At 30.7% G+C, this 26,057-nt stretch overlaps 2 protein-coding genes across 3 annotated transcripts; one reads left to right on the top strand and one right to left on the bottom strand.

The window, feature by feature from the left end:
• The first annotated feature begins 1,885 nt into the window (after positions 1–1,885).
• On the top strand, positions 1,886–7,540 carry LOC25488861 (non-specific phospholipase C2). 2 transcript variants are annotated; one of them, XM_039831193.1, is made up of 4 exons: positions 1,886–2,488; positions 4,583–5,190; positions 6,331–6,507; positions 7,022–7,207. In XM_039831193.1, the coding sequence occupies exons 1-4, from the start codon at positions 1,992–1,994 to the stop codon at positions 7,060–7,062; spliced, it is 1,323 nt and encodes a 440-aa protein (XP_039687127.1). In that variant the 5' UTR covers positions 1,886–1,991; the 3' UTR covers positions 7,063–7,207. The 2 variants fall into 2 exon arrangements, with proteins under 2 accessions (XP_039687127.1, XP_013459470.1); XM_013604016.3 differs by having other exon boundaries at positions 1,889–2,488; positions 7,017–7,540.
• A 932-nt stretch (positions 7,541–8,472) lies between these two features.
• LOC120579511 (ABC transporter G family member 23) lies at positions 8,473–9,255 on the bottom strand. The gene has a single exon (XM_039831920.1). The coding sequence runs from the start codon at positions 9,253–9,255 to the stop codon at positions 8,473–8,475; it is 783 nt and encodes a 260-aa protein (XP_039687854.1).
• Between the last annotated feature and the right edge of the window lie 16,802 nt (positions 9,256–26,057).

Below are 26,057 nucleotides of genomic sequence, written 5' to 3'. Positions count from 1 at the left end.
ACAAACAACTAGTGGTTAATATATCAATATTGAATATCGATGACACTTCGCGATATGATGCCTTTAGGTAATTTTTGAGTCTTTTTCTTGTCTATATAGGTTCCACCCTCCTCTGTCCAGGAAGAAGGTTGTTGACAAAGGTCCTACACTAAAAGACCATTTAATATCACCATCCAAAAATCTCAAGTCCGGACAAGATCATTAGTATTTAACTTTTGCAAGTAATAGAGATCTTAAAAGAAATATCCAAAAGAATCAAATACAATTAAATTTATGCGATTTTCTGTTATTTGAATGTGTTTTCTATTTTTGCTTTGATAAGGATATGCTCAAACAAAAGAATATGAAAAAAAATTAACCACAAATAATAGTAAAGGCCTACCAATAGCTTGCTAATGTAAATTTAGTAAAAAAATAAATAAAACCTTGCTGATGTAAATCAACATATTGGCCATATACTTTTTTTTTTTTTTTGAAAGGATATTGGCCATATACATTTGTATTGCAAGGTAAGTCTTTATTTTCTTCATAAAAGCAAGTGTAAATATTATCTATTTAAAACTAATAAATATTCACTGAAAGTGTGTGTAGATTTTTCTAAATATTCATAAATGTCATAGTAAAAAGTTTGTGAAAACGGGACGATTCATTCTTGATAGAAGATTTAACCATAACGGAATCCCTGAAAAGTGAAAGAAAAATGGGATGATTCATTCATTCATTGGTGAAAGAAAGAAAGACTACATGCAGTTGCAGACAAAATGCAAAACTCATTTATTGTTTCCTACGTAATCAAAATCTCACATAAATGTACTTTTTTTTATGGTCATGCACAAGATACCATGAGTTTTTAAAATAGGAAATTGCGTAGGACATTTGCTAAAGTTAGAACAAATTTAGAAATTTATTCTCAAAAAAGTAATATTTTCAACTTAATTTTTAATTTTATGTAAAATTTTAATTTTTTATTTATTTCTTAACTAGTGTCTTAGGATATTTGTTAATATACCATTGTTTAAAATGTTAATTTAATACACCATTTTTTAAATAATTTTTTTTAGGTTTTGTTAAGGTGTGCCCCGGTGTCCTATTTAATGATATCAAATTTAAAAATTATTTTTACAATATCAAACATTACAAATTTTAATAAATTGAATACATATATTTTTTAAACTTATTATTTATTATTCTCCATTTTTTCAATTCTTTAATTTATCCTTCTCATATAATTTATTAAGGACAATATTGTAAAACAACTCATAATATCTCTTTTTCATACAAAATTAATTACATTTCTTAATACATGTAAAATGACTAAAACATCGTATAATTTGAAACGGAGAGAATATAAAATATGCTTAAAGAATATTCCGAAACATTTGTTAACATTTTTCTTTCGCTTTTAAACTTTGTTAAATTGCCTAAAAACACTTGTTAATATTTACATTTCCCTTTTTTTTAATTTGATGTCCATTCAAGAAAAAAAATATCAATGAGAATTGTTTTGTTGCTTCCATACTATATCAAGGAGTACACTTTAAGTTAGAAATGCTTTCCATGTCATCATCTAAAGAGTTCAAATAAATGTACTTTGTGTTCTTAAACATACGTCACCTATACTCTGGGTTTTGGTCTATTGGTTGGTTTGAGATCTTGGAGTTTGCTCCTCCAGATGTCTCAGATTCGATTTCATCTGACGCCAATTTCAATGGGCTAAGTCCATACAGAACTTGCTCTGCCTTTAAACGGTATCCCACAAGTGAGCGGTAGAATTGATCCCCTTAGATTAGTCGATTCTTGGATGCATCGAGTTTTCAAAAAACAAAAAAAAACATACGTTACCTAATCATTCTCTCCTTTCTATAATCTATTTATCTATCTATATTTTTTCCTTCACTCTCTCTCTCACATTTTCACATCACAATAACACAACTCCACTGTCCCAAAACCAAAATAAAACCTCACCTTTTCTTCCATCAACACATACCAAAATGGGTACCCGAAAAACTCACTCTACTACTTCTAAACTCTTATTCATCTTCTTCTTCACCATTTTCACTTTTTCCCTTCACAATTCCCATGCAATTGAAGAAAATCCAATAAAAACCATCGTCATTTTAGTAATGGAAAACCGTTCATTCGACCACATGCTTGGTTGGATGAAGAAACTAAACCCAAACATAAACGGTGTAACCGGGTTAGAATCATCTCAATTATCAGTATCCGACCCGAATTCAAAACGGATATTCTTCAAGAACGAAGCGCAGTATGTGGATCCTGATCCGGGTCACTCGTTTCAGGCAATAAGGGAACAAATATTCGGGTCGGAAGACACGTCAGTTGACCCGGCTCCGATGAATGGATTTGCTCAACAAGCTTATTCAATGGATAATACGACCAAAATGTCTCAGGAAGTGATGAATGGATTTGAACCAGACCATGTTGCTGTTTATAAGACACTTGTTTCTGAGTTTGCTGTTTTTGATAGGTACGACAAAACTATTCATATTCCATCTATCAAGCACAGACACTTCTCGGATTAAGCGTGTTCTGGTGTCGGATAAATGTCAGTGTCCGACGCCGACACGACAACGACAATTATAATACATTGAATTATATGATTTTTTTCATATTATTAGTTGTGTCGGCGTATCCGTATCGTGTCAGGTATTCGTGTCCGTGTCCGTATCCGTACTTTATAGTATTCTATAGTTTTAAATCATTTTATTTTTTTAAGGAAGTTTTAAATCATTTTATTTGTTTGTAGCTTTTTAAATTTAACCTTTGATTATTACTACATATTTTTAAATGAAAAATGTTGCTATTGGTTAATTAGTTTTGACTGTATTAAATTTTTAAAGATATTTCTTTTTGAATCTAATTATACTACTGGTCTCTTTTTTGGAAAACATTGAAAATTACACTACTGGTCTCGTGACTACCAAAAAAGAAAGATACTGTTGCCACGTTCACATTTAAAAACAGAAACAATCTATAGATTTTATGTATAAAAAGATACTTTCTTCAAAGTTAATTTACAAATAGATTTTTTATTTTAAAATTTTCTCTTTGAGTTTCTTGAAAACAATTTTTAAATGAAAAATATTAATATATTAATTGTTCTATTAGTATCTTCTTTTTACTTATTTTTACCAAAATTCAAAGTTTAAAATTTTAGTTCCTTAGGTCAATCAAGTGAATTACCTATCTCGATTATTTAAAGACAATTGTTAAGAGTATACGTTAAGAAAATAGCACTTTTGACCCTCCAGATTTCACCCTATTTACAAAACTATGACCCCTTGATTTTGACTTAGTCAAAACTGGTGTGAATATTTTTTTATATATTAAATGCCACTTGGGCATACATGTGGAAATTAATTAAATATAAAAATATAACTTTAGAAGTCGTATATTCAATTCTTCAAAAGTTTCAATAACATTTTAATATTAAATATTATTTTTAAACTCGTTAATTGCGATTTTATGGAACAATTATCAACAATGTTATGAGATTTTTCAAAAAACTCTCGTTTCACTTTCAATATTATCTGGATATCAATGCTGCATGTTAATTAGAAGGATAGGAATGAGAGAATCTTTAATCAAAAGACTGATATTCTCACATCTTTTACTCGAAAATGTCAAGAGTTAGTATATTTTATGGAGGAGGAATTATTTTGTAAGAAAGTCCAAATATATTAAAGTTAAATCAATAAAAATTACAAATAGCATAGGGTTAAAAAAGGTATGATATCGTAGATTGGATAAGTGTTGCTACTAAAATATAATTCAAGTTTTTTAGAGGTACAATATAATTCAATTAGTAGTTGCTTGAAAGACTTTATAATATGTTAGCAAAACGCTTTGTTAACCTTTTTTGCTTTATTAACTCTTACGATTCACGAACAAAATACACTTCTTTATCAAACTTGCATATCTTGCCTTTTGTCAAAAAAAATGAATTTGAGAATTGAAATGACACGATGCCATAGTTTGCTTGCAATTTTGTTCCATGTTATATGATTTGGAAAAACTTCAAATTGGCTAGTTAATTATAGGCTTAATAGTAGTTTTACCTTCTAACTTTTTCAAAGTTGCGATTTTGACCATCTAAAAAAAAAACTACAAAATAGTCCCCTAAGTTTTGCATTTGTGGCAGTTTTGGCCCCCAACGCTAATTTTGACTCGGTCTACGCTAACATGGCAGGTTAAGTGAGGTGTCATGTGTTATTTTTTTTTACCAAAAATTGGCTTTGGGAGGCCAAAACTGCTACAATTGCAAAACTTGTGGGGCGGTTTTGTAGTTTTTATTCGTAGGGGACCAAAATCGTAACTTCGTGAAAGTTAGGGGGCGAAAACTCCTATTAAGCCTTAATTATACCATTTTTTTGTTTCAAATTATACTTTCTATTTAATCACGTGTTTGTCATGCATATACTCTTTGTAAAAATGATGACAAATTTGTTGACAATATATTATTTTGATAAAATAATGCTCATAATATCATTGATGCACTAGAAAAAGAAAAATTCTTGGTATTTCAATGTCCTTAATTATCGTAACTTTCATATGTTCGTAGGTGGTTTGCCTCCGTGCCAGCTTCCACCCAACCTAATCGACTCTACGTGCACTCGGCAACATCCGGCGGTGCCACCAGTAACGTGGCATCCCTGCTCGCAAAGGGCTACCCACAACAAACTATTTTCGACAGTCTACATGATAATGGATTCGACTTTGGAATATATTACCAAAATATCCCAGCAACATTATTCTATAGGAACTTAAGGAAGCTAAAGTACATCCCTAAATTTCACCTATACGACTTGACATTTAAGCATCATGCCAAGGAAGGAAAGTTACCAAATTATGTTGTGGTGGAGCAGCGGTACACAGACACTAAGTTGTTCCCTGCCAACGATGATCACCCGTCGCATGATGTGTATCAAGGACAAATGTTCGTCAAGGAGGTGTACGAGACGCTGAGGGCGAGCCCACAGTGGAACGAAACCCTATTCTTGATTACGTACGATGAGCATGGAGGGTTTTTCGATCATGTTGCTACGCCTGTGCGTGGGGTGCCAAGCCCTGATGGGATTGTAGGGCCAGAACCATTTAACTTCACTTTTAATAGGTTGGGAGTGAGGGTTCCTACCATTGCTATCTCACCTTGGATTGAAAAGGGCACCGGTAAGTCTTTATTTTTGCATTCAATCTTATTAGTAAAAATATGTAGGCAAAATTACATAATGTATTGCTTAATTTTGTTTTGGTAGTGATGTATTGCTTAATTTAATTTTAGGAAACACTTTCTATCTTTATATATTTTTCTTTTTTATTTAATATTTTATGTTATTAAATATCAACATCGTTTTTTTTTTGAAGAAGCTAAATTAGCCCACCTTAATTGGCACTAGGGAGAATCGAACCTGAGACATTGAGGAGGAGCACACTCCCAAATCCCAAGCCAATACCACCAGGCCAATCCAACTGGGTTAAATATCAACATCGTTACTTTTGTTTATCTGAATTTCTTTTATAAATAAAACCAGAAAGAATATAAAACTATATATAAGACATATGTTAACATGTCCTTGTGAGCTTAGCTCAAGGTGCGGGGTTCAAATCTCGACAAAAAAAAAAAAAAATGTGAACATGAAGAAAAAACACATCTTGACAATTTCCCACGTCTACGTAATTGCGAACCCAACTAATGGCCTACTCAAATCTAGTTTTCACAAAGTTATAAAGTAGTGTGACATAGCCATCTAATTTTCACACTACTTTTAAAAATGGACAAATCTATATAATGTATGCATATTGTACAAGCAAATCAGTTACGAAAGACTAGTTGTGGGTAGCAATAATTGAGGTGAATTATGAATCTATTTACTTATGTTAGTTTGTTTTGTCCTAGATCAAACTTATGGACAATTTTCTATTTGATGAGGAAACTTCTGGGATCTATCAAAGTTTTGATTAGATTAAAGGACATAAAAAATTAATAGAAAAACCAAAATCGTATAATTTACCATCTATTTGGTGTCATTTTTTATGTCAAAACATTTTTGTTAGACCGCTCCTTTGCGGTTCAGATTTTAGAATCTGAACTGCATAAATACCTTATAAAACCTCAAAACACGTTGAAATATTTTGGATTTAAGAATCTGAATAGGACGTACGGAAAACTAGGGTGGAAAAAGTAATGGCCTTTTTGTTACACATACTATCAAACTCCTCATCACTATATTGCTTAATGCATATCTAAAAAAGAAAACTATTCCTTAATGAAATTATTAAAACGGTTTTGGTGATTTGTTATTGATGCAGTTGTTCATGGTCCAAACGGTTCACCAACTCCTACATCAGAATATGAACACTCATCCATTGCAGCAACGGTTAAAAAGATCTTCAATTTACCTAAATTTCTTACCAAGAGAGATGAATGGGCTGGAACCTTTGAAGGTATTGTACAAATAAGGACAGAACCCAGAACTGATTGCCCAGGTTAGTTGCTCACTTCTTTGAAGCACGAACACATACACGGACACCGGACACAGACACAGACACGATAAAATTTTGAAAAAATGACATAATTCAATGTAATCACAAATGTCGGTGTCAGACACGACACGTATCGGACACCGGGACACTCCAAAAGTTTTCCTTCAACAAACAGTTAAGGGCTCTGTTTGGTAAGGCCATCAGCTAGCTTATCAGCTATCCGCTATAAGCTATCAGGTAGCTTATCAATTATCCGCTATATTTACCAAACAGAACCAAAATCAATTCTCAAAGCATTAAATAAGTAAATTATATAGCATAACCAATCATGTGTCTGACTTCAGAAGTGGTAATGATAGAATTCAAACGTTTATAATAATTTGACGGTTATAATTAATTGACAGTATACAAACTCTTTACATTTGCCGTATGTATGAATTAAATCTTTCTAACAATATCTTTCGAACATGTTTTGCTCTTCGCTGATTCTTGATATCGGTACTTTGGTGCAGAACAGCTTCCGACCCCGATAAAGTTAAGAAAGGGAGAGGCAAATGAAGATGCAAAGCTAAGTGAATTTCAGCAGGAGTTGATCCAACTTGCAGCAGTGCTAAAAGGAGACAATATCTTCACTAGTTATCCAAATACTATAGGGAAAGACATGAGTGTTAAGCAAGGAAAATATTACATGGATGAAGCAGTTAAGAGGTTCTTTGAAGCAGGTCGTTATGCAAAGAAAATGGGAGTTAGTGATGAAAATATAGTGAAGATGAAGCCTTCTTTGACTACAAGATCGTCCAAATCTTCAAACACAAAACCATAGGACCAAAATAAAATAAAGATTATGTAGCAATAGCATGAAAGGAAATGATAATTGAAATCAATAGTTTTTAATAAAAAAATTATCAAAATAGAAAAAAAACAATATGCTTTCTTTAAAAAATAATGAGAACTTAAATATATGGTTTATTCTTTCTATGTCTTTGTTTCTGAGGTGTAATGGTAGAGATTCCTATTAATTAAAGTTTAACCAATATCTAAATGATTTGAAGTTGTAGTAATCTAGTTGAATTGTGATATAACTTAAGTTAACAAATAATGATTTAATGAAGTCTTTTTCTTTTATCAAAAGATAATCTACATTAGACTTTCACAAATGTCCTACATTAAATTTTCATCAAATGATTTTTTAGCTTCCTATGTTGTCAAACTCATAACTTAAGTAGGATTTGGAGGATGATAATAGATTGTAACTCGGAGGATCGTAGCACGGATCATAAGATCCAACAAAAAGTTATGATCATAACTTGGAGAAAGATTGTAACACACGAATCGTAAGATGCTACCAAGATATAGAGTCATAACTCAAAGAAGGGTCGTAATACAAATAATAGAATACTATATATTTTTAGAATATCGTGTCATACAAATAATGGCCGAATTAAGAAACTTCAAAGTGATTGGTTTTCTGTAGAAATTGCCTCATTTGTGCACTTCATTATGAACATAGAAACAAGTTGACTGTTGCATTTTTGACATCCAATATGTATTGGAAACATACGTAAATGACCAAAAAACCAAGTGGTAGTTAACTGCTGCCGGGTTTTTAGTTATAAAGTCAGCGGTAGTTAACTACCGTTGGAAGTATTTTAGTATTTTATTTGTGTTTTTAGGAAGTTTATGATGTTAAAAAAGCAATTGTCAAACAAGTTTGAGTTATATTGTAGTCTTGGAGGCCTTTCTAGCAAGTATGACCCAACAAAGCAAACGATAGAACACAGAGAATCCACCAACTAATGCTTGCATTGTTCTTGCTAAAAAAAGTTGCTTTGCTCGATAAATAATCTTCCAAAATCTTGAACACAGAAATAGTATCTCCATCATGATTACATAACAAAGATATCCAAAACTTTCATTTTCATATTGTAATTGGAAAATTTCATGACTTCCAATAATTTCTTCTTCTGGTCACATGGAACTTGGAAAAGAAGTTTCGTTTTTGTCGACGATGGAACTACTAGTACTATCTTCTAAACTTTGTATAATTTCCATTGAAAATTCAAGGGCATTAAGTTGCATTGGAATTTGAAATCCCAAATTGGATATTCTTTCCTCTAGTGATTCCAAACTACCATTATGAACTAGTGAACCATGAGAAAGGATCAAGAACTTGGAAATATATTGCAATATTCTATAGCTAGGTTGATGAATTGAAAGTATAACTATCCTTTGCTTTGATTTAGCCATTGAAGAAAGAAGCTCAATAACATGAAGAGCTGAGGTACTATCAAGTCCTAATGTTGGTTCATCCAAGACTAAAATTGGTGGATTGTGAATCATATCAACAACAATTGATACCCTTTTTCTTTCACCACCAGAAACACCTCTATTTTCTTCATCACCAACAAAACTATGTGCTACATGAAAAAGTCCTAACTCTTGCATTAAGTTTTCTACTCTTAATTCTCTTTCTTTTGGTGTCATTTCTTTTAGCCTAAACTTTGCACTAAATAGCAAAGTTTCTTTCACTGTTAGAAATCGAAGCAAGTTATCTTCTTGTGAAACAAAGCCACATATTGTTCTTAATTGAGATGGAGTACTCATAGGGTGATCATTGATTGAGATAGTTTTTGGATTGAAATCTTTGTCTTTTACTCGGCCCGCGATTATTAGGAGAAGGGTAGATTTGCTTGTACCACTTAAGTCTTTCATATCACAAATATGTTTCTTCTTCTTCTTCTTCTTATTCATCAAGTGATGAAATTGACCTATGTAATGATGACACCTAAGAATTCATTCCTTTATGACCTGGTGACAAATGGAGACAATTAATATAAACTTACCCCGAATCCTCTCTGGTGTATACCTCCAAGTTTAGATCCTATAGTTTGCTAGTAGTTGGTGTGTTCATTGTTCAACGTAATTCCTGTTCTAAATAGAGGTTAATTCCAACAAAGAAAAAATATGAAGAAATACATGAACAAATTTTTCAAAATTCTTTTGTTTGTTAAAAATCTTGGGAGTGGCGATACGATATATCATGTGATGGTCAAGAGGATGTTTCTCAAGAAAAAAATATCCCCTTGATCATCACAAGATATATCGCGTTACCACTCCCGAGCTTTATCACAAACAAAAGGATTTTGAATGATATGTTCACATATTTCTTCATATTTTTTGTTTGCTGGAATGAACCTCCATTTAGTACAGAAATCAAATTGAACACTGAACGCGCCAACTACTGGAAAAACTCTAGGTAGTGAACTTGGAGGTAAACACCAAAGAGTATATGGGGTAAGTTGATCCCAGACGTCTCCAATTGTCACAAGGTCATAAAGGACTGACTTCTTAGGTGTGTCATCATTAGAGAGGTCACTTTCATCACCTGAAGAAGAATAAGAAGAAGAGACATAGTTGTGATTTGGAAGACTTCTTTGTTGATTATTAGGAAAACATGGGGCTGTTAGGTCATTGACTAGATTCTTGGATACAAGCCAAAATATAGCACGAAGCATATGAATTTCCTAGAATTCTAATATTGATACATTCACAAAATGATCAAAGTAATAATAAAACAATAAACCATAATATTGTTAAACATCAAACCTCATGAATATTCTTAAGCAGGAAAAAGAACTTCATCGAATAAATTCGATGCATTTGAGTTTTTTGTCATTATTATTGGGAATGTATATCACCAAATGAAATGTAACTATAAAAAAAAGCACTGACAATGAAATACTCACTCTTGTTAATTCAATCGAAATATATTTGCTTTAAGGGAAATTAGACATCACAAAATGAATACGTGTGTGATTTTCTAGAAATGTGAGCACAAAAATTTCCCCCCCAAATACATATTTGTTTTAGGGCTCCTATTATTATTATTATTACATTTGACCAACATTTATATGTCTTAGACCTACACAATTCAAATTCAACAATTTTATACGATACTATTGACAAATAGAAGAATATCATCAAAAGTGGCCCAAGAAAACAAACCTCGCAACTAGCAAAACAATCAATGGCATATACCTTTTATGAGTTAGGATTTACACTGACACCTGAAGATGAATTCCCACACAATGCTCTCCAAGTAACCATTGGATCCCAACTCAATCTTGTCCCTTCTTTGAGTACGTCAATCACAATAATAGATTCACCGTTCCTCCAACACTTTTGGAATTTAAAATTCTGCAAACCATAAAGATAATTCAGTGTTTTTTTTTGGACAAAAAATATAATTCAGTATGTACTATTGAAACCAAAATATGATGCTCCTTTTAAAAAATAATACAATTAAATCAAAGCACATTAGACAAATTATCATTTTTTCTAAATCATCAAATAAATTTAATAGAAACCTCTATCATGAGCACATGAAATGCCCAAGATAATGGCTTAAATACAAGAAAAATAAAAAAATTCAGGAGACCATGAAACATGGCCCCAATAACACACTCACAATACAAGGATATGACGCATAATATCTAAGAAAACCCACATGAATATCTCCTTAGAAACAAACCAAAGAGTGTATTTATGATCTATTACATTTTGATTGATTGATGAATACATACAAGTATGTTAGAAGGGGTCAATGATTATTACAAAAATGATTTCCAGGGGACTCAATAAATCAAAGAAACTCTAAAGCATCATGGAAAAAATACATTACAGCCAAAATGAATCTCAAATGGGAGTCAAATTATCATGATCGCATGCATTTTGATCAATTCATGAATATATGGGTTCAAAATATGTTACTAATTTTTTTTACAGTAAAATTAATATTTCATCAAGTGAGTTGTGTTAGACTATCACAAGTAATACGGTTCCCTCACAAGAGACATGGAAACAAACAACAAATGAAAGATTTCAATTGGAACACATTCATCTATAAGCATGAAAACAAAAGAAAAAGGGAAGAAAGAAAGAAATAATTAATCTAACTGAGAATTATTCTGAGTGAAAAAAGCATGTGGTTTGGAAAACAAAATGATGTGTTTATTGTACTATAAAATTAATAATATGAATGACTTATCATCATATAGCTATAGTGATTGTTTATATAGGATAATAGATATCATAAGAGATAAGCATGAAGGCCAGAATTGAATAAATGACAAACTTTTATCAAAAAGGAAATAAGAAAAATTGGGTAACTCATACAATGTACTTTAAACAATGAATTGAATATAATCAATTAACTAGCATAAAATATTGGTCAAAAATAAAGAATAGGATTTAAATGACTAACTACCAAAAGAATTTCATATAAAAAATTCCAAAAAAAAAAGAATTAATTTCGATCAACGTATAGAGTACTGATTGGTCAATTTGAAAAGGAAAAATATACGATTTTATATTTTTGTTTTAACTTTATACCTTATGATATTTAATTTGTGTATTTATGACTTTGTTTTGTGGTGTATCAATGGATTTGACTGTTGACTTGACTCTTGACTAGAACAGCTGATTTTGCATTAAATAAAATCATTTCATCAATTTGAATTGAATGTAGCGAAAATGTTAGATTCCTGTTTTTTTTGTTTGTTTTGTATCTACATCTATTTGTTACTTTGTAAAAGAGATAAATACAATTGTATTGTCTATTAATGAACTCTATGGACGGACACATTACTCTTCTACTTGTTTTTGTCTTTCTAATAAATAGACATTAAAACAGGGTCTATAAGTTGACCAAATTCAGACTTCAAATTTTTGAATCTCGAAATAAATAAATAAATAAATAATTTTTTCTTGTGATAATGACATAAAGATTTCATGTAGACAATTGTGAATGACTCACTTTCTGTTAGAAGTGAGCTCTAATCAAAATGAATTTATGTTCGCTTAGATGTTACAACAAAGTTGAGACAATTAACCATGTGTTCATGTGGTAGAAAAAAACTTGGTTTGTACAATTAATTCATTTAGAGTCTTGATGATAACAAAGTATTGAAGAACAGTTGGATATGCTAATATATGTTCATGTGCAAAAGACCATTGATTAAATTTTAACAAGGTTTGAACATGTATAAAGAGCATTAGAAGCACATGAGAAGCTAAAAGACTATGGTAGAAGATCTAAAGAAAGGTCAACTAGAAGTAAACGCCTTGGATAAGAAGAAATGAAGTCACTCAGAATCTAAAGATCTACATCAAATAAGAGCATCAGACTGTGAAGACCTCCAGACTCCAAAGAACGATGTATCAGCTTATAGGTTTTTGCCTATGTTGCTTGTTTTTACTTCAGATGCCATTTTTACAATTCATAATAATATTTGATTCACATGTCCGAAAATAGTTCTTCTGATTCATGATTCGAAAACCTCGACTACGCCAATTTGTTAATTAATGAATAGACAAAAGAAGATATGCATAGATCTTGGGTGGATCAACTACATAGAAAAAGATCTTGAACGGATCGACTGTAGAAAAAAGATCTTGAGTAGATTGATATACAATTCCAAGAATAATTAAAAAATAATAATATCTTGTGCGTTGAATTTCCTTAAGAAAGTGTTTTTGTCTGCTTAAGTATATTGATAAAATTTGATGTTTAATTGTATTATGGTTTATTGTTTAATTATTTCTTTGATCCCTTTTTGAATGTAATAGGTACTAGATTTCTAGGAAAATCATATTCATCGTGCTATATTTTGGCTTGCACCCATGAATCTATTCGATGACCTAAGATGCTCAAGTTTTCCAATAATCAACAAAGAAGTCTTTCATATCATAAATATGTTTCTTCTTCTTATTCATCAAGTGATGAAATTGACATATGTAATGATGACACCTAAGAATTCATTCCTTTATGACCTTGTGACAAATGGAGACAATTAATATAAACTTACCCCGGATCCTCTCTGGTGTATACCTCCAAGTTTAGATCCTATAGTTTGCTAGTAGTTGGTGTGTTCATTGTTCAATGTAATTCCTGTTCTAAATAGAGGTTAATTCCAACAAAGAAAAAATATGAAGAAATGCATGAACAAATTTTTCAAAATTCTTTTGTTTGTTAAAAATCTTGGGAGTTGCGACACGATATATCTTGTGATGGTCAAGAGGATGTTTCTCAAGAAAAAAATATCCCCTTGATCATCACAAGATATATCGCGTTACCATTCCCGAGCTTTATCACAAACAAAAGGATTTTGAATGGTATGTTCACATATTTCTTCATATTTTTTCTTTGCTAGAATGAACCTCCATTTAGTACAGAAATCACATTGAACACTGAACGCGCCAACTACTGGAAAAACTCTAGGTAGTGAACTTGGAGGTAAACACCAAAGAGTATATGGGGTAAGTTGATCCCAGACGTCTCCATTTGTCACAAGGTCATAAAGTACTGACTTCTTAGGTGTGTCATCATTAGAGAGGTCACTTTCATCACCTGAAGAAGAATAAGAAGAAGAGACATAGTTGTGATTTGGAAGACTTCTTTGTTGATTATTAGGAAAACATGGGGCTGTTAGGTCATTGACTAGATTCTTGGATACAAGCCAAAATATAGCACGAAGCATATGAATTTCCTAGAATTCTAATATTGATACATTCACAAAATGATCAAAGTAATAATAAAACAATAAACCATAATATTGTTAAACATCAAACCTCATGAATATTCTTAAGCAGGAAAAAGAACTTCATCGAATAAATTCGATGCATTTGAGTTTTTTGTCATTATTATTGGGAATGTATATCACCAAATGAAATGTAACTATAAAAAAAAGCACTGACAATGAAATACTCACTCTTGTTAATTCAATCGAAATATATTTGCTTTAAGGGAAATTAGACATCACAAAATGAATACGTGTGTGATTTTCTAGAAATGTGAGCACAAAAATTTTCCCCCCAAATACATATTTGTTTTAGGGCTCCTATTATTATTATTATTACATTTGACCAACATTTATATGTCTTAGACCTACACAATTCAAATTCAACAATTTTATACGATACTATTGACAAATAGAAGAATATCATCAAAAGTGGCCCAAGAAAACAAACCTCGCAACTAGCAAAACAATCAATGGCATATACCTTTTATGAGTTAGGATTTACGCTGACACCTGAAGATGAATTCCCACACAATGCTCTCCAAGTAACCATTGTATCCCAACTCAATCTTGTCCCTTCTTTGAGTACGTCAATCACAATAATAGATTCACCGTTCCTCCAACACTTTTGGAATTTAAAATTCTGCAAACCATAAAGATAATTCAGTGTTTCTTTTTGGACAAAAAATATAATTCAGTATGTACTATTAAAACCAAAATATGATGCTCCTTTTAAAAAATAATAAAATTAAATCAAAGCACATTAGACAAATTATCATTTTTTCTAAATCATCAAATAAATTTAATAGAAACCTCTATCATGAGCACATGAAATGCCCAAGATAATGGCTTAAATACAAGAAAAATAAAAAAATTCAGGAGACCATGAAACATGGCCCAAATAACACACTCACAATACAAGGATATGACGCATAATATCTAAGAAAACCCACATGAATATCTCCTTAGCAACAAACCAAAGAGTGTATTTATGATCTATTACATTTTGATTGATTGATGAATACATACAAGTATGTTAGAAGGGGTCAATGATTATTACAAAAATGATTTCCAGGGGACTCAATAAATCAAAGAAACTCTAAAGCATCATGGAAAAAATACATTACAGCCAAAATGAATCTCAAATGGGAGTCAAATTATCATGATCGCATGCATTTTGATCAATTCATGAATATATGGGTTCAAAATATGTTACTAATTTTTTTTACAGTAAAATTAATATTTCATCAAGTGAGTTGTGTTAGACTATCGCAAGTAATACGGTTCCCTCACAAGAGACATGGAAACAAACAACAAATGAAAGATTTCAATTGGAACACATTCATCTATACGCATGAAAACAAAAGAAAAAGGGAAGAAAGAAAGAAATAATTAATCTAACTGAGAATTATTCTGAGTGAAAAAAACATGTGGTTTGGAAAACAAAATGATGTGTTTATTGTACTATAAAATTAATAATATGAATGACTTATCATCATATAGCTATAGTGATTGTTTATATAGGATAATAGATATCATAAGAGATAAGCATGAAGGCCAGAATTGAATAAATGACAAAATTTTATCAAAAAGGAAATAAGAAAAATTGGGTAACTCATACAATGTACTTTAAACAATGAATTGAATATAATCAATGAACTACCATAAAATATTGGTCAAAAATAAAGAATAGGATTTAAATGACTAACTACCAAAAGAATTTCATATAAAAAATTCCAAAAAAAAAAGAATTAATTTTGATCAACGTATACAGTACTGATTGGTCAATTTGAAAAGGAAAAATATACGATTTTATATTTTTGTTTTAACTTTATACCTTATGATATTTAATTTGTGTATTTATGACTTTGTTTTGTGGTGTATCAATGGATTTGACTGTTGACTTGACTCTTGACTAGAACAGCTGATTTTGCATTAAATAAAATCATTTCATCAATTTGAATTGAATGTAGCGAAAATGTTAGATTCCTGTTTTTTTTGTTTGTTTTGTATCTACATCTATTTGTTACTTTGTAAAAGAGATAAATACAATTGTATTGTGTATTGATGAACTCTATGGACGGACACATTACTCTTCTACTTGTTTTTGTCTTTCTAATAAATAGACATTAAAACAGGGTCTATAAGTTGACCAAATTCAGACTTCAAATTTTTGAATCTCGAAATAAATAAATAAATAAATAATTTTTTCTTGTGATAATGACATAAAGATTTCATGTAGACAATTGTGAATGACTCACTTTCTGTTAGAAGTGAGTTCTAATCAAAATGAATTTATGTTCGCTTAGATGTTACAATAAAGTTGAGACAATTAACCATGTGTTCATGTGGTAGAAAAAAACTTGGTTTGTACAATTAATTCATTTAGAGTCTTGATGATAACAACGTATTGAAGAACAGTTGGATATGCTAATATATGTTCTTGTGCAAAAGACCATTGATTAAATTTTAACAAGGTTTGAACATGTATGAAGAGCATTAGAAGCACATGAGAAGCTAAAAGACTATGGTAGAAGATCTAAAGAAAGGTCAACTAGAAGTAAACGCCTTGGATAAGAAGAAATGAAGTCACTCAGAATCTAAAGATCTACATCAGAATAAGAGCATCAGACTGTGAAGACCTCCAGACTCCAAAGAACGATGTATCAGCTTATAGGTTTTTGCCTATGTTGCTTGTTTTTACTTCAGATGCCATTTTTACAATTCATAATAATATTTGATTCACATGTCCGAAAATAGTTCTTCTGATTCATGATTCGAAAACCTCGACTACGCCAATTTGTTAATTAATGAATAGACAAAAGAAGATATGCATAGATCTTGGGTGGATCAACTACATAGAAAAAGATCTTGAACGGATCGACTGTAGAAAAAAGATCTTGAGTAGATTGATATACAATTCCAAGAATAATTAAAAAATAATAATATCTTGTGCGTTGAATTTCCTTAAGAAAGTGTTTTTGTCTGCTTAAGTATATTGATAAAATTTGATGTTTAATTGTATTATGGTTTACTGTTTAATTATTTCTTTGATCCCTTTTTGAATGTAATAGGTACTAGATTTCTAGGAAAATCATATTCATCGTGCTATATTTTGGCTTGCACCCATGAATCTATTCGATGACCTAAGATGCTCAAGTTTTCCAATAATCAACAAAGAAGTCTTTCATATCATAAATATGTTTCTTCTTCTTATTCATCAAGTGATGAAATTGACATATGTAATGATGACACCTAAGAATTCATTCCTTTATGACCTTGTGACAAATGGAGACAATTAATATAAACTTACCCCGGATCCTCTCTGGTGTATACCTCCAAGTTTAGATCCTATAGTTTGCTAGTAGTTGGTGTGTTCATTGTTCAATGTAATTCTTGTTCTAAATAGAGGTTAATTCCAACAAAGAAAAAATATGAAGAAATGCATGAACAAATTTTTCATAATTCTTTTGTTTGTTAAAAATCTTGGCAGTGGCGACACGATATATCATGTGATGGTCAAGAGGATGTTTCTCAAGAAAAAAATATCCCCTTGATCATCACAAGATATATCGCGTTACCATTCCCGAGCTTTATCACAAACAAAAGGATTTTGAATGGTATGTTCACGTATTTTTTCATATTTTTTCTTTGCTAGAATGAACCTCCATTTAGTACAGAAATCACATTGAACACTGAACGCGCCAACTACTGGAAAAACTCTAGGTAGTGAACTTGGAGCTAAACACCAAAGAGTATATGGGGTAAGTTGATCCCAGACGTCTCCATTTGTCACAAGGTCATAAATGACTGACTTCTTAGGTGTGTCATTATTAGAGAGGTCACTTTCATCACCTGAAGAAGAATAAGAAGAAGAGACATAGTTGTGATTTGGAAGACTTCTTTGTTGATTATTAGGAAAACATGGGGCTGTTAGGTCATTGACTAGATTCTTGGATACAAGCCAAAATATAGCACGAAGCATATGAATTTCCTAGAATTCTAATATTGATACATTCACAAAATGATCAAAGTAATAATAAAACAATAAACCATAATATTGTTAAACATCAAACCTCATGAATATTCTTAAGCAGGAAAAAGAACTTCATCGAATAAATTCGATGCATTTGAGTTTTTTGTCATTATTATTGGGAATGTATATCACCAAATGAAATGTAACTATAAAAAAAAGCACTGACAATGAAATACTCACTCTTGTTAATTCAATCGAAATATATTTGCTTTAAGGGAAATTAGACATCACAAAATGAATACGTGTGTGATTTTCTAGAAATGTGAGCACAAAAATTTCCCCCCCAAATACATATTTGTTTTAGGGCTCCTATTATTATTATTATTACATTTGACCAACATTTATATGTCTTAGACCTACACAATTCAAATTCAACAATTTTATACGATACTATTGACAAATAGAAGAATATCATCAAAAGTGGCCCAAGAAAACAAACCTCGCAACTAACAAAACAATCAATGGCATATACCTTTTATGAGTTAGGATTTACGCTGACACCTGAAGATGAATTCCCACACAATGCTCTCCAAGTAACCATTGTATCCCAACTCAATCATGTCCCTTCTTTGAGTACGTCAATCACAATAATAGATTCACCGTTCCTCCAACACTTTTGGAATTTAAAATTCTGCAAACCATAAAGATAATTCAGTGTTTCTTTTTGGACAAAAAATATAATTCAGTATGTACTATTGAAACCAAAATATGATGCTCCTTTTAAAAAATAATAAAATTAAATCAAAGCACATTAGACAAATTATCATTTTTTCTAAATCATCAAATAAATTTAATAGAAACCTCTATCATGAGCACATGAAATGCCCAAGATAATGGCTTAAATACAAGAAAACTAAAAAAATTCAGGAGACCATGAAACATGGCCCAAATAACACACTCACAATACAAGGATATGACGCATAATATCTAAGAAAACCCACATGAATATCTCCTTAGCAACAAACCAAAGAGTGTATTTATGATCTATTACATTTTGATTGATTGATGAATACATACAAGTATGTTAGAAGGGGTCAATGATTATTACAAAAATGATTTCCAGAGGACTCAATAAATCAAAGAAACTCTAAAGCATCATGGAAAAAATACATTACAGCTAAAATGAATCTCAAATGGGAGTCAAATTATCATGATCGCATGCATTTTGATCAATTCATGAATATATGGGTTCAAAATATGTTACTAATTTTTTTTACAGTAAAATTAATATTTCATCAAGTGAGTTGTGTTAGACTATCGCAAGTAATACGGTTCCCTCACAAGAGACATGGAAACAAACAACAAATGAAAGATTTCAATTGGAACACATTCATCTATACGCATGAAAACAAAAGAAAAAGGGAAGAAAGAAAGAAATAATTAATCTAACTGAGAATTATGCTGAGTGAAAAAAACATGTGGTTTGGAAAACAAAATGATGTGTTTATTGTACTATAAAATTAATAATATGAATGACTTATCATCTTATAGCTATAGTGATTGTTTATATAGGATAATAGATATCATAAGAGATAAGCATGAAGGCCAGAATTGAATAAATGACAAACTTTTATCAAAAAGGAAATAAGAAAAATTGGGTAACTCATACAATGTACTTTAAACAATGAATTGAATATAATCAATTAACTACCATAAAATATTGGTCAAAAATAAAGAATAGGATTTAAATGACTAACTACCAAAAGAATTTCATATAAAAAATTCCAAAAAAAAAAGAATTAATTTCGATCAACGTATACAGTACTGATTGGTCAATTTGAAAAGGAAAAATATACGATTTTATATTTTTGTTTTAACTTTATACCTTATGATATTTAATTTGTGTATTTATGACTTTGTTTTGTGGTGTATCAATGGATTTGACTGTTGACTTGACTCTTGACTAGAACAGCTGATTTTGCATTAAATAAAATCATTTCATCAATTTGAATTGAATGTAGCGAAAATGTTAGATTCCTGTTTTTTTTGTTTGTTTTGTATCTACATCTATTTGTTACTTTGTAAAAGAGATAAATACAATTGTATTGTCTATTGATGAACTCTATGGACGGACACATTACTCTTCTACTTGTTTTTGTCTTTCTAATAAATAGACATTAAAACAGGGTCTATAAGTTGACCAAATTCAGACTTCAAATTTTTGAATCTCGAAATAAATAAATAAATAAATAATTTTTTCTTGTGATAATGACATAAAGATTTCATGTAGACAATTGTGAATGACTCACTTTCTATTAGAAGTGAGTTCTAATCAAAATGAATTTATGTTCGCTTAGATGTTACAATAAAGTTGAGACAATTAACCATGTGTTCATGTGGTAGAAAAAAACTTGGTTTGTACAATTAATTCATTTAGAGTCTTGATGATAACAAAGTATTGAAGAACAGTTGGATATGCTAATATATGTTCTTGTGCAAAAGACCATTGATTAAATTTTAACAAGGTTTGAACATGTATAAAGAGCATTAGAAGCACATGAGAAGCTAAAAGACTATGGTAGAAGATCTAAAGAAAGGTCAACTAGAAGTAAACGCCTTGGATAAGAAGAAATGAAGTCACTCAGAATCTAAAGATCTACATCAGAATAAGAGCATCAGACTGTGAAGACCTCCAGACTCCAAAGAACGATGTATCAGCTTATAGGTTTTTGCCTATGTTGCTTGTTTTTACTTCAGATGCCATTTTTACAATTCATAATAATATTTGATTCACATGTCCGAAAATAGTTCTTCTGATTCATGATTCGAAAACCTCGACTACGCCAATTTGTTAATTAATGAATAGACAAAAGAAGATATGCATAGATCTTGGGTGGATCAACTACATAGAAAAAGATCTTGAACGGATCGACTGTAGAAAAAAGATCTTGAGTAGATTGATATACAATTCCAAGAATAATTAAAAAATAATAATATCTTGTGCGTTGAATTTCCTTAAGAAAGTGTTTTTGTCTACTTAAGTATATTGATAAAATTTGATGTTTAATTGTATTATGGTTTATTGTTTAATTATTTCTTTGATCCCTTTTTGAATGTAATAGGTACTAGATTTCTAGGAAAATCATATTCATCGTGCTATATTTTGGCTTGCACCCATGAATCTATTCGATGACCTAAGATGCTCAAGTTTTCCAATAATCAACAAAGAAGTCTTTCATATCATAAATATGTTTCTTCTTCTTATTCATCAAGTGATGAAATTGACATATGTAATGATGACACCTAAGAATTCATTCCTTTATGACCTTGTGACAAATGGAGACAATTAATATAAACTTACCCCGGATCCTCTCTGGTGTATACCTCCAAGTTTAGATCCTATAGTTTGCTAGTAGTTGGTGTGTTCATTGTTCAATGTAATTCTTGTTCTCAATAGAGGTTAATTCCAACAAAGAAAAAATATGAAGAAATGCATGAACAAATTTTTCAAAATTCTTTTGTTTGTTAAAAATCTTGGCAGTGGCGACACGATATATCTTGTGATGGTCAAGAGGATGTTTCTCAAGAAAAAAATATCCCCTTGATCATCACAAGATATATCGCGTTACCATTCCCGAGCTTTATCACAAACCAAAGGATTTTGAATGGTATGTTCACGTATTTCTTCATATTTTTTCTTTGCTAGAATGAACCTCCATTTAGTACAGAAATCACATTGAACACTGAACGCGCCAACTACTGGAAAAACTCTAGGTAGTGAACTTGGAGGTAAACACCAAAGAGTATATGGGGTAAGTTGATCCCAGACGTCTCCATTTGTCACAAGGTCATAAAGGACTGACTTCTTAGGTGTGTCATCATTAGAGAGGTCACTTTCATCACCTGAAGAAGAATAAGAAGAAGAGACATAGTTGTGATTTGGAAGACTTCTTTGTTGATTATTAGGAAAACATGGGGCTATTAGGTCATTGACTAGATTCTTGGATACAAGCCAAAATATAGCACGAAGCATATGAATTTCCTAGAATTCTAATATTGATACATTCACAAAATGATCAAAGTAATAATAAAACAATAAACCATAATATTGTTAAACATCAAACCTCATGAATATTCTTAAGCAGGAAAAAGAACTTCATCGAATAAATTCGATGCATTTGAGTTTTTTGTCATTATTATTGGGAATGTATATCACCAAATGAAATGTAACTATAAAAAAAAGCACTGACAATGAAATACTCACTCTTGTTAATTCAATCGAAATATATTTGCTTTAAGGGAAATTAGACATCACAAAATGAATACGTGTGTGATTTTCTAGAAATGTGAGCACAAAAACTTTCCCCCCAAATACATATTTGTTTTAGGGCTCCTATTATTATTATTATTATTACATTTGACCAACATTTATATGTCTTAGACCTACACAATTCAAATTCAACTATTTTATACGATACTCTTGACAAATAGAAGAATATCATCAAAAGTGGCCCAAGAAAATAAACCTCGCAACTAGCAAAACAATCAATGGCATATACCTTTTCTGATTTAGGATTTACGCTGACACCTGAAGATGAATTCCCACACAATGCTCTCCAAGTAACCATTGGATCCCAACTCAATCTTGTCCCTTCTTTGAGTACGTCAATCACAATAATAGATTCACCGTTCCTCCAACACTTTTGGAATTTAAAACTCTGCAAACCATAAAGATAATTCAGTGTTTTTTTTTGGACAAAAAATATAATTTAGTATGTACTATTGAAACCAAAATATGATGCTCCTTTTAAAAAATAATACAATTAAATCAAAGCACATTAGACAAATTATCATTTTTTCTAAATCATCAAGTAAATTTAATAGAAACCTCTATCATGAGCACATGAAATGCCCAAGATAATGGCTTAAATACAAGAAAAATAAAAAAATTCAGGAGACCATGAAACATGGCCCAAATAACACACTCACAATACAAGGATATGACGCATAATATCTAAGAAAACCCACATGAATATCTCCTTAGCAACAAACCAAAGAGTGTATTTATGATCTATTACATTTTAATTGATTGATGAATACATACAAGTATGTTAGAAGGGGTCAATGATTATTACAAAAATGATTTCCAAGGGACTCAATAAATCAAAGAAACTCTAAAGCATCATGGAAAAAATACATTACAGCCAAAATGAATCTCAAATGGGAGTCAAATTATCATGATCGCATGCATTTTGATCAATTCATGAATATATGGGTTCAAAATATGTTACTAATTTTTTTTACAGTAAAATTCATATTTCATCAAGTGAGTTGTGTTAGACTATCACAAGTAATATGGTTCCCGCACATGAGACATGGCAACAAACAACAAATGAAAGATTTCAATTGAAACACATTCATCTATACGCATGAAAACAAAAGAAAAAGGGAAGAAAGAAAGAAATAATTAATCTAACTGAGAATTATTCTGAGTGAAAAAAGCATGTGGTTTGGAAAACAAATGATGTGTTTATTGTACTTTGAAATTAATAATATGAATGACTTATCATCATATAGCTATAGTTATTGTTTATATAGGATAATAGATATCATAAGAGATAAGCATGAAGGCCAGAATTGAATAAATGACAAACTTTTATCAAAAAGGAAATAAGAAAAATTGGGTAACTCATACAATGTACTTTAAACAATGAATTGAATATAATCAATTAACTACCATAAAATATTGGTCCAAAATAAAGAATAGGATTTAAATGACTAACTACCAAAAGAATTTCATATAAAAAATTCCAAAAAAAAAAGAATTAAATTCGATCAACGTATACAGTACTGATTGGTCAATTTGAAAAGGATAAATATACGATTTTATATTTTTGTTTTAACTTTATACCTTATGATATTTAATTTGTGTATTTATGACTTTGTTTTGTGGTGTATCAATGGATTTGACTATTGACTTGACTTTTGACTAGAACAGCTGATTTTGCATTAAATAAAATCATTTCATCAATTTGAATTGAATGTAGCGAAAATGTTAGATTCCTGATTTTTTGTTTTGTTTTTTGTATCTACATCTATTTGTTACTTTGTAAAAGAGATAAATACAATTGTATTGTCTATTGATGAACTCTATGGACGGACAAATTACTCTTCTACTTGTTTTTGTCTTTCTAATAAATAGACATTAAATCAAGGTCTATAAGTTGACCAAATTCAGATTTCAAATTTTTGAATCTCGAAATAAATAAATAAATAAATAATTTTTTCTTGTGATAATGACATAAAGATTTCATGTAGACAATTGTGAATGACTCACTTTCTGTTAGAAGTGAGCTCTAATCAAAATGAATGTATGTTCGCTTAGATGTTACAACAAAGTTGAGACAATTAACCATGTGTTCATGTGGTAGAAAAAAATTTGGTTTGTACAATTAATTCATTTAGAGTCTTGATGATAACAAAGTATTGAAGAACAGTTGGATATGCTAATATAAGTTCATGTGCAAAAGACCATTGATTAAATTTTAACAAGGTTTGAACATGTATAAAGAGCATTAGAAGCACATGAGAAGCTAAAAGACTATGGTAGAAGATCTAAAGAAAGGTCAACTAGAAGTAAACGCCTTGGATAAGAAGAAATGAAGTCACTCAGAATCTAAAGATCTACATCAGAATAAGAGCATCAGACTGTGAAGACCTCTAGACTCGAAAGAACGATGTATCAGCTTATAGGTTTTTGCCTATGTTGCTTGTTTTTACTTCAGATGCCATTTTTACAATTCATAATAATATTTGATTCACATGTCCGAAAATAGTTCGTCTGATTCATGATTCGAAAACCTCGACTACGCCAATTTGTTAATTAATGAATAGACAAAAGAAGATATGCATAGATCTTGGGTGGATCAACTACATAGAAAAAGATCTTGAACTGATCGACTATAGAAAAAAGATCTTGAGTAGATTGATATACAATTCCAAAAATAATTAAAAAATAATAATATCTTGTGCGTTGAATTTCCTTAAGAAAGTGTTTTTGTCTGCTTAAGTATATTGATAAAATTTGATGTTTAATTGTATTATGGTTTATTGTTTAATTATTTCTTTGATCCCTTTTTGAATGTAATAGGTACTAGATTTCTAGGAAAATCATATGCATCGTGCTATATTTTGGCTTGCACCCATGAATCTATTCGATGACCTAAGATGCTCAAGTTTTCCAATAATCAACAAAAAGAAGTCTTTCATATCACAAATATGTTTCTTCTTCTTATTCATCAAGTGATAAAATTGACCTATGTAATGATGACACCTAAGAATTCATTCCTTTATGACCTTGTGACAAATGGAGACAATTAATATAAACTTACCCCGGATCCTCTCTGGTGTATAGCTCCAAGTTTAGATCCTATAGTTTGCTAGTAGTTGGTGTGTTCATTGTTCAATGTAATTCCTGTTCTAAATAGAGGTTAATTCCAACAAAGAAAAAATATGAAGAAATACATGAACAAATTTTTCAAAATTCTATTGTTTGTTAAAAATCTTGGGAGTGGCGACACGATACATCTTGTGATGGTCAAGAGGATGTTTCTCAAGAAAAAAATATCCCCTTGATCATCACAAGATATATCGCGTTACCATTCCCGAGCTTTATCACAAACAAAAGGATTTTGAATGATATGTTCACGTATTTCTTCATATTTTTTCTTTGCTAGAATGAACCTCCATTTAGTACAGAAATCACATTGAACATTGAACGCGCCAACTACTGGAAAACTCTAGGTAGTGAACTTGGAGGTAAACACCAAAGAGTATATGGGGTAAGTTGATCCCAGACGTCTCCATTTGTCACAAGGTTATAAAGGACTGACTTCTTAGGTGTGTCATCATTAGAGATGTCACTTTCATCACCTGAAGAAGAATAAGAAGAAGAGACATAGTTGTGATTTGGAAGACTTCTTTGTTGATTATTAGGAAAA

The sequence above is a fragment of the Medicago truncatula genome, chromosome 3, assembly GCF_003473485.1.
Source record: "Medicago truncatula cultivar Jemalong A17 chromosome 3, MtrunA17r5.0-ANR, whole genome shotgun sequence".
Taxonomy (NCBI): Eukaryota; Viridiplantae; Streptophyta; class Magnoliopsida; order Fabales; family Fabaceae; genus Medicago; species Medicago truncatula.
The sequence above is the reverse complement of the archived record's forward strand: the minus strand, read 5'-3'. Positions and strand labels throughout refer to the sequence as shown.